This window comes from Akanthomyces muscarius, chromosome 6 (assembly GCF_028009165.1).
Source record: "Akanthomyces muscarius strain Ve6 chromosome 6, whole genome shotgun sequence".
NCBI classification, from domain to species: domain Eukaryota; kingdom Fungi; phylum Ascomycota; class Sordariomycetes; order Hypocreales; family Cordycipitaceae; genus Akanthomyces; species Akanthomyces muscarius.
Genome location: NC_079246.1, coordinates 3,663,171 through 3,675,476, shown reverse-complemented (window position 1 = coordinate 3,675,476; position 12,306 = coordinate 3,663,171). Strand labels below are relative to the sequence as shown.

Below are 12,306 nucleotides of genomic sequence, written 5' to 3'. Positions count from 1 at the left end.
GTTGGTTATACCAAGGAGGAGGGGCGTGCGTTTGTAGGCATGGCAGAAAGATTGCAGCCTTTGCTTCGAATTCCTTACTTGGGAAACTACCTAGAAGTGGAGATTGGTAGCTACATTACGAAGAAGTGGTTCCAGCAACCAGCAGAGCGACTTTTGCAAAGAGTCCTTGCGCTCGGTGGAGAGGCTATGCTGTATGAATTTAGTATAGCTCCTGACGGGAGCATGGCTGGAGCTGTACACACTATGGACTTGCCTTTCCTTCTTGGTACACGGCATGATTGGAAAACTGCTCCGATGATGCAAGGAAAAGATGCAATGAAGCTTGTGAGTACCTTTGGTCCAAAGGTAAAGGATTTTTGGGTAGCTTTTGCTCGAGGAACAGCGCATGTGCAAGGTCGAATTGCTATCGACAGGTCTTTCTCGTTCAAACGCTAGAACATCCTTGAGCCTTCATCTTGCAAGTCAAGTTATAATCTCATCTGGACTAATGTTAAGATGTCACACAGCCGTCTTTTGCAGATGTGCAAAGCGATTGACTGCATGGGTAAAATATTCTCCGAGGAAGAATCAAGACGGGCAACATGAATGGGATGGATGATTTCTTGGCTTGAAGCTAAAGTAAAAGAAGATCTAAAATCTTAAATCTAAATCCCCTGGCCGCGAGGTGGCCCATTCCATCGTGTCCTACATAGCCAGTCCTCAAAGGTCGAGGCTTTTAGGCCGAGATGCTCGTACGAAAGGTCCTGAGAGGAGTTAATTGTTCCATAACATATCTTCTCGACCGGCGCTACAGAGATCCATTGGGCCATCTGCCTGATGTCTTCCTCAAATCCTTGGCCCACTCGAGCTGCAACAATTTCGCCCCATTCACCCATAGTAATGGGCTCGAATATTGCGGGTTGCCCCGTCACCTTTGTGAATAAGTCTGGAAACGCATCGAAAGGTATCTTTGGGCCAGTCACTGGATACCGCTGGGATCTGGTAACTTCTGGACCCCTGGCAAATACTTCTGGATGCAAATATTAGAGGATTTCTTTTATTTGTTCAGTTAGTCATGCCTACCACTTGCGTACAGACCGATGTCATGGCATGGGTCGGCCCATTCCGTCACTGTATCGCCAGAAACAGCGGCGCAGAATCGAACATTTCCGTTATCTATAGCTGGTTAGCGATTCGGCGGCAAGGTGTTGTTCGTCACACTATACCCTCTCTCCGACAGTACTGTGACCAAAACATATTGGTGTAGAAAAGACCTGCAACATTGCGATTAGAGTGTACAATGTTGCGAACGGTGATCGGCCACACAAACCGGGCAGCAAGGCAGTAACAGATGGGAGGCACGAGCGTGCGGCCTCTTCAATCTGACTCTTATGGTCAAAGTGGTAAACCTTTTTGAACCGGCCATCGCTCGCTCTGGCAATATTCGGCAGGCTGCTAATGACGAAGTGTTGCACTTTGCAGTGCTGGGCAGCAGATATGATATTCTGCCCGGCAGTAAGTTCATGTAGCAAATCTTTCTCTGAATTGATTGCTCCATTAGATGCGCGGTGGTTCGTGACAGCAAACACTCCCCATGCATTCTCGAACGCCCGACGGAGGCTCTCCTCATCATCGACATTGGCCTGACAAATACTCATCTTAGATACGACATTGTGGTCTTGAATGAGACTTTGGGCTCTGGGGCTAGCCGAGTCCCGAGTAATAGCACGGATGTGGAACTCATTTGGGTGTCGAGCGAGCAGAGCGCGAATCACTCCGCCACCCTGGTTGCCTGTCGCGCCAAGCACAGCAATTATCGGACAGTCTGCCTCTGGCATTTTAAAAATATGTTGATAGATGGCTTGAACGAATTTTTTTTTTTTTTTTTTTTTTTGGATTGGGATGCGCTTTAAACCATGCGGTGCCGTGGCTGACGCAACAGATGCGCTATTGCGTCACTGAGCATGAGCTTCCGCCGTCGGATGTTGACCGATGGCCTCGGGCAGAGCTCATTTACATACCACCTTGTCTACACATGTCATTCTTTTAGTTTTCTCGGGCGAGGGTGTCCACACATTTGCTTAGCTATCCTTTGACGGAGGGGCAGTAGAGTAGCGGTACTGGCCCGCATCCTAAACCGGAGCGCGATTGAGTTGTGATGATTCAGCGTCGACCAGACGGCTACAATTTAAAACATTTCATCCGAACTCAGAGGCGGAGTACTTGCAGAAGCGCTGTGGTTTTCTGAAGTTGTAGTGTCAATCTTTCCCGTTTCCGAGCGCGCTGAGTTGTAGTTCTTGATGCACAGTAAAGACTCCTCCTAGTGTTTGCTATTTTACTGCACAACGTCAATCACTGCCATTGCATTCTTTTCAATGCCAGAATTGAGAAAATATAAAACATTCAACATCACTTGTTCTCTTTTTAGCATAACTAATAGCAGTACTACTTTAAAGTTTATATAGCCTATTACCCTTACAATCTATGGCTATCTGTCTAGTGTGGCGAAGCTGATGTAATCTGTACCTCAATGGTTCGGCAGCGGAGTAATGTGGACGGGACGCTATTCCTCTGCTCTAAACTGTCAAAGTATTCTTTAAATACTCGTCACCGTGGTCGCCCACAAACCACCTCAGAAAAAGCCTGAGTCTTTGAGTGACGCGGCTGGTGCAGAACAAGGCTTCACAATCCAAGTCGTCCAGAACATAGCAATGACAGATTTTACTGACCTCGAGTCCTTGCTATCTGCAGCATCCTACCCCGACTGCCCCCCACCACATCAAAGTATCAGATCGCTGGGCCAAACACCTGCCCCGAGGTTCCAATCCGAAAACGCATCGCCGTTGAGAGAATGGCGAGTGAATGTTTCAAGGAAGCCGCGCGAGAACACAAGCGGCGTATCGCAGCGCAGCAGCATTCAGCAAACCAAAAGACAGCCGGTCGCATCCTCCATTAAAGGCGATGCGAGCGCCGCTGTCAATTCGACTGACGATAGGAAGAAAGAAGTCAGTATTATGCTACGTACTCTCAGCCTGGTGTGCCATCTTTTTGACTAAAAATTGCGATTTTGGCAACAGAAACGGCGACGACAGGTTCGCTTGGCACAACGCGCATACCGAAACAGGCAGACATCTACTGTCTCATCTTTATCCGCGCGCAATGTTCGATTGGAGTCTGCACTGAGTGACGTGGCTTCAACCATGGTGGGACTCCGCGACATGCTCTACAATTCCAATGCATCGATACTGCAGCCCGATTACGGCTCATTCTGCTTCGCTAGCGAGCAATGTTTATCTCGAATCAGTGAGCTGGGCGTGGGCCTTTCCTTACACCCTGGTTCATTCGAGCGAACACCATCACGACCGCCGTTCCTATCGCCGGTCTTCGCATTTTCGGACAGGAATGATGCTCTTCCGCAGCACGCTCCCGAAAAGGACCTTGTCGATGACTATTTTATTGGGTACTCGGCTTTTATTGAACGGTTACGAATATCTATAGTCTATTTTGCCTATAGAGCTGTGGTGAACAAAGAGCCCACGCCAGGTCGTATCCGTCGTCCATTCTGGTTGCTCAGCACCGTAATGAATAGGGACCGTATGGCTGGTTTTTTTGCTGCAGCTATACATTCCAGGATAATGCGAATGGACATTCGTAGAGAGTGGGATGATGTCCCTATATTTACTATTGGCGCAAGGGTAGGCAGCCGGGCCTCAGCAAAATCGACTGCACTACCCCAGCAGCCCCCAGAACAGGACCGCCATCGGTGGCGAAGAGTCGAGGTCCCTCTAGAGGCGCTTCCAGAGAATATTCGAAGTCAGTACGAAGGCAGTTGGCTCGACGCCGAGCAACTCGAAGCATACTTGAGAACCAAAAACGTTCGACTTTACTCGCCATCATCGAACACTGATCCTCGGATGCTTACCCGCTTTGGTAATTCTGCCGTGAACATAACACGCTTGATAGCCGGTAAGCGTCCTCTGAGATTTATCTGCTTACAATTTCGGGTACTTGCGCTTGATCAGTATATATAAAACTAACTCGGACACAGAACTACTAGATGTGAGTGTATGCTTGGGGCGTACGCCGGGATTCAGAGTTTGTGATGTGGAAATCGCGATTAGTAGAGCGATGTTCCGCGAGGAATAATGCACTAGACGTGATATACTTATTTACCTGGATCTCACTTATAGATACGAGAGAAAGCATTACAACTACATGTCCATATGAAAAGAAAGCATAGATTAAAAAAAATCTCATTTTCTAAAATGTCGACAAGAATTTCTATATTCTTGTCGCGCGCAACCTCAGCAACGACGACATAAAGCCGCTCACCCGCCTTCACTCTGTCCTCAGCCACCCAGCGCGCCCATCATACTAGCACGCAACCGAGAACACACCGGGCAAGACCCGGACTCTAGCTCACCGAAGGGCGCTGTGGGCGGAAGGACAACACTACTTCACACCCTCCGTTGTCAGACTTCGATTAGATAAGGCATGCACTACCCAGAAACTCACCGTTACTACTTATGGCTATATGCGGCGATATGCGGCAATATGCGGCTATAAGTAGTTCGGCAAGATGACGAGGATCTAGCGCAAAGTCGATTAGCAGCATCAGCCCTGGCCAACGAGCTGTTTGCGTTGGAGTGACTGTGAGCCTGGAATGGTAGACTTACACGACCGACGCATCAGTTGCTGGGTGTCACATAGGTTGCATTGTGTATGCTTCGAAATCGACGCGCAAAGGGCTGCCCGTACTCTCCGGCAGCCAGCATGCCTACACTCACGTCGGCCCTTTGACTGATTCGATATCTGAAAGATTATACTCCTCTAACGCTGCGACCCTCGGGGCCGATCGCACCAGTTGATCGTTTGGGGGGATGCCGTAGACAATTGCTGTCATGAATATGCGTCATCATCGCACGTCACCACCTCATCTCGCAAGCGCCACCACGCTTCCCCACAGCTGTCGTTTACCTTCAGGATTGGGTCTATCGTGGCTAGATCACTCATCATCGCTCAGTAATCATTTTTGGTCCAGTGGAAATATATGCTATCGACTCTGCCTCGGGAACACACTGAAGAAAAGGGCTAGCGCGAAATAAGCCGCGTATCTTTTTGCTCTTCCGATCGCGTTCACATGGTCGGTTTATTTAGACGCTCTGTTCACTTAGCTTCGGGTATGGCAGACCTTTGTCAGCACCTGCTGCTGTGCGCGCCGTAATCTGCTAGGTCTACTGAGATCCAGTTTTAGGCTCGCAGACGACTCCTTTGAGCGATTAGCGACGAGTTATTTGCACTGGAGTGATTGTCCACTACATTACAAAACCGGACAAAAAATGCTTCAAAGTAGAAGAAAATCAATCAAACATTATTTTTTATCTAGATATAAACGATGTCAAAGGAACAGCAACAAGACCAAACACGGCCTTTCTAGTCCGAGAGGGCAGGTCCAATTTCACCACCCATTTTCTGGGCTGAAGCGAAATTTGCACAGTGCCGAAAATAAATACGCATCGTCCGAGAATTGATACCAAAAAAAAGCTGTTCCAGTCAGCCAAAGTTTGTTTCCTCGGCTAGGAAAGTATTGGCTCACAAGACTTCGGCTTCGAATAAACTAAGAACTGACTAACACTGGCAGAACTTCCTGTCTAATTTCCGAGTTGTTTCGAAGCTATTGTTGACTATAATTTCTTCGCAACAGCCAAAAACTGCATTCCGGCGCAAAGCCATGTCTGGTTCATTCCCGTTCGCAAAACACAGCAGAAACGGCATATGATACATGAAACCAAATCTCTGTCTTTGCGCGACTCGCAGATCAAGTCCGGTCACTTATACTCCTCCAGACTCGATATCCGCACAATGGATTAAAGAAACCTTTGTCCAAAAACCTTCCCAAGTCTCGACTTGACTCTAGTTCCCCCCTTGGAATCCTGCTTTCTCTTGGACCAGGCTATAGAAAGCCTTCAGCAGTTCCAGATCCATGGTCAAGGCGTGGAACACCTGGGATGAAATTGGAACACCACACTCATCGTGCTCCCCTCGTGCTTCAATCTCGCTGCGTTTTCTAAGATGGAACCCTGGTGTAGGTTTAAAACAGTTGTCTTGAGACCGGCCAGCTCGTATCTGGCAAATCTCTTTTGTTTTACACTCTGTGTCGCACTGACCCACCTTCCAACCACGACTCTTGCGCGCGATGTAAGCGTCGAACAGCTCAGATTTGGTTTCAAAGGCCTCCGTCACATTGTGCCAAAATGCAGGCGTGAGCTCAGCTTCTGGACCGAGAGCCCCAGCCATCCCGTAACTCTCTTTGGCCGAGTAGTACTTGGTCCATACGGGGCCAGTGCTCTGAAAAGCTGCGTTGCGCATATCCGCAATGTAGGTTGTAACGTCGAGGATGCCGAAGGTGTCCGGATCGACATCATAGACTCGAAAAGACGGCATGCCGGAGGTTGGGGTGAGAGATGGGGCTATATACGATACCATGAAAGCGTCAGAAGCAGACTTGTCAAGGGTCTGTGAATAGCTGACTTCAAAGTGATCGACATGGGTATGTCCAAAGAACATGGCGGAAATGGTAGATGAATAGCGTTCGACCACCTGATGGAGATAGTTGGACCAATTTCTCAAACAGTATTTCTCTCCAAATGGCATGTGCCCGACAATGTATACATTCTCGCCTGCCTTCTCAGCGGCGTCAAGCTCCGTGACTAGCCAGGCAATTTGCGAGTTTGGGTCCCTCTCTTCCAGATTCCTGTACATCCAAAAGTTGTGCCGCTCGTACAGGTTAGTATTCAGCGATATGATGCGTAGGTTGCCGCTTGGGTATTTGGTGGAGAATGCACCAATGTGCTTTGCGTCCGTAGCTGGGGCTTGGCCAATCCACTGAGACCACTGGTTCGACAGTAAGTCATAGATCCAGCCAGTGCGATCGCCAACATTGTTTGGCTGGTATGCATTGGTAGGGTGCATTTCATGATTGCTTGCGGTACCATACACCAGACCCAGAGCTTGACTCATAGACTCGTACGCCTTTACAACTAGGTGACGTTTAGACGACAGTGCTCTGCTTCCTGTTATTTTCTAGAGGACAACTTACTTGAGTTTTTGTTGTACTCAACGCTGGTGTTCCAAATGGCGTGGTCCACGATATCTCCTGTGAATATCGAGAACGCGGCGTCAGGGACAATCTGGCTGATGGCCGTGTATAGGCTTGCCTCAAGGCTTAAAGGTGAGTCGCACTTGTGGTCACCGTTGGGGCCAGCGTTCGATCCGCCCCGTTTGGGGTTGTCAGTGGCTCTATTTGTCAAAGTGTCAGCGCGTGGAAATACACTTGTAATTTTCGCCAACGTACCTGCAACAGATAAGTTTGTTACAGTTATCGTTGGCGCCAGCAGCATGTAGTGGATCTATGTGAATATCGGAGAAGTGAACGACTTTGATAGGATCTCTGCCGCGGGATTTCGGGCGTATTTTCGGGATTTTCTGACTGGGAAGCGGAACAACCCATGGAGTAACGCTGGGATAGTCACATAGTCCCAGGAAAGTGGCACAAAATGATTTTGGTGAGCTTGAGCTGAGATCCATTTCGCGAAAGACATTCGCGATAATAGGGCCCTCAAGTCCAAAAGAACCGTCGCAAACAACCTTATCTTGCCTTGCGCGTGTTAATTTACATCTTGTCCACGTGTCGTATGAGAGCACTTACGCCAGAGAGTTTGCAAAGGGTCTGTAAAACGTCCACGAAAGGGCCATCGCCCATGAGTGCGAGTGTCTTTACTAAGACCAAGATGTCCTGGGGGCATTTCAGTGAGCCAATAGCCTTGCGTGGCACGAATGGGAATATATAATAATTTACCTCACAAGCGTCACAAGTAGCTGCAGACTTGAGCTTTTCCCAGATACTATGAACCAGGCCTCTGTTTTCCAATACGTGCGTTGATGTGTGAGGTGCTAGCGCCGGCATCTCAGCATCTGTTGGGGTTGTCGCCGCAACACGAGCGAACAATACCAGCAAGGACGGCAGGAACAGTCGGAGAAGATGCATTGTCAAGGACAGCTGACAAGATTTTTGAGCGAAGAACACTGTGTGTGTCAGCAATTATCCAATTTTGTGATGGTGGGGAAGAAAATGCGCGGAGATAATAACAATTGATGCAGTGCCGCGTAACTGTTGAACAGCTAGCAATGTTGTTGGAGGTACTCTAAACACTACAGCGTGAATCTAGAGTCTGTGATACCGGGTCAGTATAAGAAGGTGAAGCTTGAAGCTACGATATCATCTCCTTTATAGCAGAATGAAATCATGTCTCGCCATGCTTATATAGACTATCGGCTGATCCTTAGCCGAAAATGAAAGAAAAAAAAATTTAAATGGAATAAATCTGCAGCAGTTTGGTTCTGACCACCAGACGGCGGAAAGCATGTGATTGGGGCGGTGGTCCCGGGATGAGGAGGTTCTACGGAAAAGCCCCAGTAGGACCTATCTTGAGAGCCGCAACGGCACAGGCTCAAGTTCCGAATCCGACTCTACGAACAGAGTGCGCACGTGGCTGTTGGGCTACAACGGATAAGAAGTTCAGACGGCCCGGTAGCCCTGCCATTCCGACGACGGTGAAAGTGCCAAATGAAGACGGGGCCACCGGCGCCATGACATCGAATGTGGATCATCTATCGTGCATGTAATAGTACTGCGTACCATGATAGGAATGGCGACGGCTGTCGCTGTTTTCTCTAGGCTAGTTGCACATTTAGATTGGCTTCAGCCACCTTTGTCCCAAAATGAAAACTAAAGTGGCCGGCAAGTAGCGGCAATACCTCATCACGGATGTTGCCGAAACTCATGAGAGGCAGTACGCAGGCTGAGGTTGTATTCTCTACCTCTAGAACAAACTTTTTTTTTTTATAAATGTCTCACAATAGAACTCATTACATATTCCTCATACATATTGTAGTCGGTATGGTCCATTCGGATTCCATTGGTCCCGTCAAGGTCCATCAGTGAACTGCTTCGGATACGCCAACTCAGATGACATGCAACTGAAAAATGCCGATGATAAGAGCCGAGGATCGGTGCGGCGCTGATCTTTCCGCGAGCCCACCCGAGGCTTCTCATAGCCGGTATTTGTTTTTTGAATCTTGTCGAACGAGTGCAGGATGGCAGAATTGTTCCGGTCCCCGAGGCACAACAGAGAGCGAGACTGCCTTGGTGTGTGCTGAGAACATTCGATATATCGCAGCACGTGAAGCTGCGTAGATTCGCTCAATTATCGAGTGCAGAGGAACGATTCGTAGCCCCGGCTGAGGAGTCGCAGGGATACAAGACGGGTTGGTTGCCAAATTCAATACTCAGCCGCAGTGTGAGGAACCGGGGCGCCAGGTAATCACTCGGCCACAGAGATCAAAAAGATCAAGCAATACCAGACCGTGGCCGAGTATCCCTAGCATCCACTATATAGCTTCAAGGCCCCTGACTCTAACACTATATACTTCTAGGTGGTCTAGCTGGTGAGTAAGACCCATTATCTAGCCATGGTAGCCAGGGACTGCTACGTGGAAGGAAGGACAGCCTGTCAGGGACCTCGAAGCTATAGGGTGGATGCTAGGGATACTCGGCCACGGTCTGGTATTGCTTGATCTTTTTGATCTCTGTGGCCGAGTGGTTACCTAGCGCCCCGGTTCCTCACACGCAGAGAGACCTCACCAGCTATAACTTGACACACTACTATCTTGTCACTCGCAACTTTTGAATCTCCTTTCATTATCAAAGCATTACAATGAGACCCTTTACTGTCATCTTTGCTGCACTGGCTCTCAGCGTTGTAGGCAAACTGCTCTCTGCCGAAGCGGATCGAGGACTTGGCTTCGCTGAAGGCGGCCCTTCTGTCATTCGTGACTTGGAGAGCTAAGTCTCCAACACCAACAAAACAATGCTAGGCATTGTGACTTCAACTGTAGCTCTAGTTGTTGAAGAACTCCAGTCAATCACTGTTTTAGCAGTGTAGCATTCTGCTGGTCGAGCACTGCCCAGAGATGCGTCGACATACTTACATAGTGTACAGACAAATCTCTTATTGAATTCAATCAAGTTAAGGTCTCGAAATCGGAAACGGGACGGGTTTTATCGTCTATGCAAGCACTTGCAAAAACGTTCACTGCTGCTATTTGGCGTCTTTCTGCCACACCATCTCCAGGTGTTAATGCAGATGATCGCAAAAACTCCTCACAGCGCTTGACCATATTATCAATGAAAGCATCGTTACCCTTATTGATATCATAAAGTTCTTGGGTAGTCCAGCACTTGCTCGCGTTATTAAAGTGGTTTTGGGGTCTTTGTATGGTTTCTTGAGTGCAATTTGTTCAACTAGTTGATCTAGCCAGTCCGGCTGCGGTCAAACTTTTGATCCCCTTCCTCAAGACTCTTCGCAATGTGATGATTCGCATTATCATAGGTCTCTTTCTTAAGAATTTTGTTCGCGAGGTATTTAGTCTCTGCTTTGCTACTGATATCACGTCTTTAACGGTTGACAGCAGTTGGACTAAAGGGGTTCCAGACGGGCGTGGCGGGGGTGGCTTTGGAGAAGCTTGCCTAGCAGATGGCATCGATAGCGCGGTCTTCCGTCACGATAAGGCGAGGGCGGACAATTTACCCAAGCAAAGTATATTTAGATAATAAATCACGGTTTAAAACAGGCGCATGTGCTGATGTAGACGTGATTATGCTTTGACTCAGCGCAGCGGCTGCCGGGTAAGACGCACCGCCGCAGACCTACTGCGTAAGAGTAAGCGTTCAAAATTGCGATCCAGCTGCTTCACTCACACATATACTGGTTGAATAAGCCGCGAAAGAAAAAAGCCCAAATGCACCCACAGCGCCTGCTACTAGTGTCGAGCTCAGACGCGAATAAGCGTTGTACTTATTCCTCGATAGATTACTCGGCTCAGCACAGTGCAAAAATATAAGCTCTACGGCACGAGCTTCCAATCAGCTTGGAACAGCACGGCCAGTAATACGCACAAAAAAAAAAGATTTTCTAATTACCTAGCTAAACCTCATATGCTTGCCTTCTGTTCACCCCTTGCAGTATTCTTCTGCTCCATGTCAACTATCATGACCACATGGTGGCTAATTGTGATCAGGTCGCCCAACTCGTCGAAGACTAGCACTTCAACGTCTAAACGATCGTTATGAACCACTTTTGACTGAAACCGCAGCCGCAGCCACTCGATACCCATTTCCGGCAACTGCTGCTTAGTTTGCATGTCCATCACCAATGTCGGATACCACGAGTCCCTCTTGCTCGAGCTGCGAGCCACAGTCTTTTCTGCCGCACTCCGAAATGAATCGATAAACACTGGCGGACCCACGTCGCAGACAAACCCGAGGGAGGCATTGGAAAAATTCCCTCCGCCTGCTAAGCGAATCCAGTAATCGCGTGTTGCCAATGTTGGATCTTGTGAGCTCAAAACATAAAATTCCACGTGCTGTAACGCTTTTGCGACCGGTGGCACATGCAGTCGCTGCCAATCGCCATCACCAGCGGGCGGTAATAGGCGGAGTTTGGGCATTGATGAAGGCGCGCTATGCCAACCGGTCGGGATGCTCACTCCGATGTTGATTTCCGATGTCTCTGCCGTAATGTAGGCGGTAGTCGCCGCGTAGGATGAACTTTTGATCCACGGAGCATTTTCACTGATGTCGCCCTGGTATAGCTTAATATGCAGTACTGACATTCGTTTCCCCGTTTTTACCTCCTCGACAAGCAAAATGGCGCGGCCGACTTTTGTAGGAAATAAAAACTCCCAGTGACCAAGCATAATGTTCTGATGCACTTCTTTCTGCAAATATGCCTTCGTGGCCTCTAGAAAAACAAATGCCAAAAAGCCGCCATGAGGTACTGATCAGTTTAAGTCAGTAAATGTTCTCCTACGTGCTTCGGTGCACTCGGCTCCTCACCATTCCCAATACATAATGTAGAGATTAAGTCCGCCGAGTACGCACCGTGGCCCAGTTTCTCTACCGCGCCATGCATATTTAGCGGGTGAATCACAGTGCTTGGTTGCCTACTCATCTTGCGCGAACAAGGTACACTGTGGGCGAAATAATTGTGCTGCGCAACATATTCCGTTTGCGGATGAGTTGAATGGAATTTACAAAGGGCTGCTGACAAAGTTACCGAACGGTGCCGAGGTAAAACGCGCTCACCGGCACGGAAGTTTTGGCAATATCATTGATTGGCCATAGCTCGTCGGCCCGACAGCACATCAGATTGCCGTGGTCATTTACTCTGTAGGATATAGATTATGAAAATACTACATGCGTAGGTA

The 12,306-nt window shown here is 48.5% G+C and overlaps 4 protein-coding genes across 4 annotated transcripts; 1 reads left to right on the top strand and 3 right to left on the bottom strand.

Annotated features, from left to right (window-relative positions):
• Positions 1-644: 644 nt before the first annotated feature.
• Positions 645-1,817, bottom strand: LMH87_001318 (uncharacterized protein; the record flags this gene model as incomplete). Its single annotated transcript, XM_056199377.1, has 4 exons — positions 645-1,009; positions 1,063-1,155; positions 1,206-1,253; positions 1,310-1,817. The coding sequence occupies 4 exons, from the start codon at positions 1,815-1,817 to the stop codon at positions 645-647; spliced, it is 1,014 nt and encodes a 337-aa protein (XP_056056229.1).
• An 873-nt stretch (positions 1,818-2,690) lies between these two features.
• Positions 2,691-4,357, top strand: LMH87_001317 (uncharacterized protein; the record flags this gene model as incomplete). The annotated part of the gene is made up of 5 exons (XM_056199376.1): positions 2,691-2,984; positions 3,057-3,439; positions 3,635-3,945; positions 4,028-4,038; positions 4,256-4,357. 5 exons carry the CDS (start codon positions 2,691-2,693, stop codon positions 4,355-4,357), a joined length of 1,101 nt encoding a protein of 366 aa, XP_056056228.1.
• Positions 4,358-5,892: 1,535 nt separating this feature from the next.
• Positions 5,893-7,734, bottom strand: LMH87_001316 (uncharacterized protein; the record flags this gene model as incomplete). Its single annotated transcript, XM_056199373.1, has 4 exons — positions 5,893-7,019; positions 7,079-7,278; positions 7,334-7,636; positions 7,688-7,734. The coding sequence occupies 4 exons, from the start codon at positions 7,732-7,734 to the stop codon at positions 5,893-5,895; spliced, it is 1,677 nt and encodes a 558-aa protein (XP_056056227.1).
• Positions 7,735-11,031: 3,297 nt separating this feature from the next.
• Positions 11,032-12,011, bottom strand: LMH87_001315 (uncharacterized protein; the record flags this gene model as incomplete). Its single annotated transcript, XM_056199372.1, has 2 exons — positions 11,032-11,876; positions 11,936-12,011. The coding sequence occupies 2 exons, from the start codon at positions 12,009-12,011 to the stop codon at positions 11,032-11,034; spliced, it is 921 nt and encodes a 306-aa protein (XP_056056226.1).
• Positions 12,012-12,306: the final 295 nt, after the last annotated feature.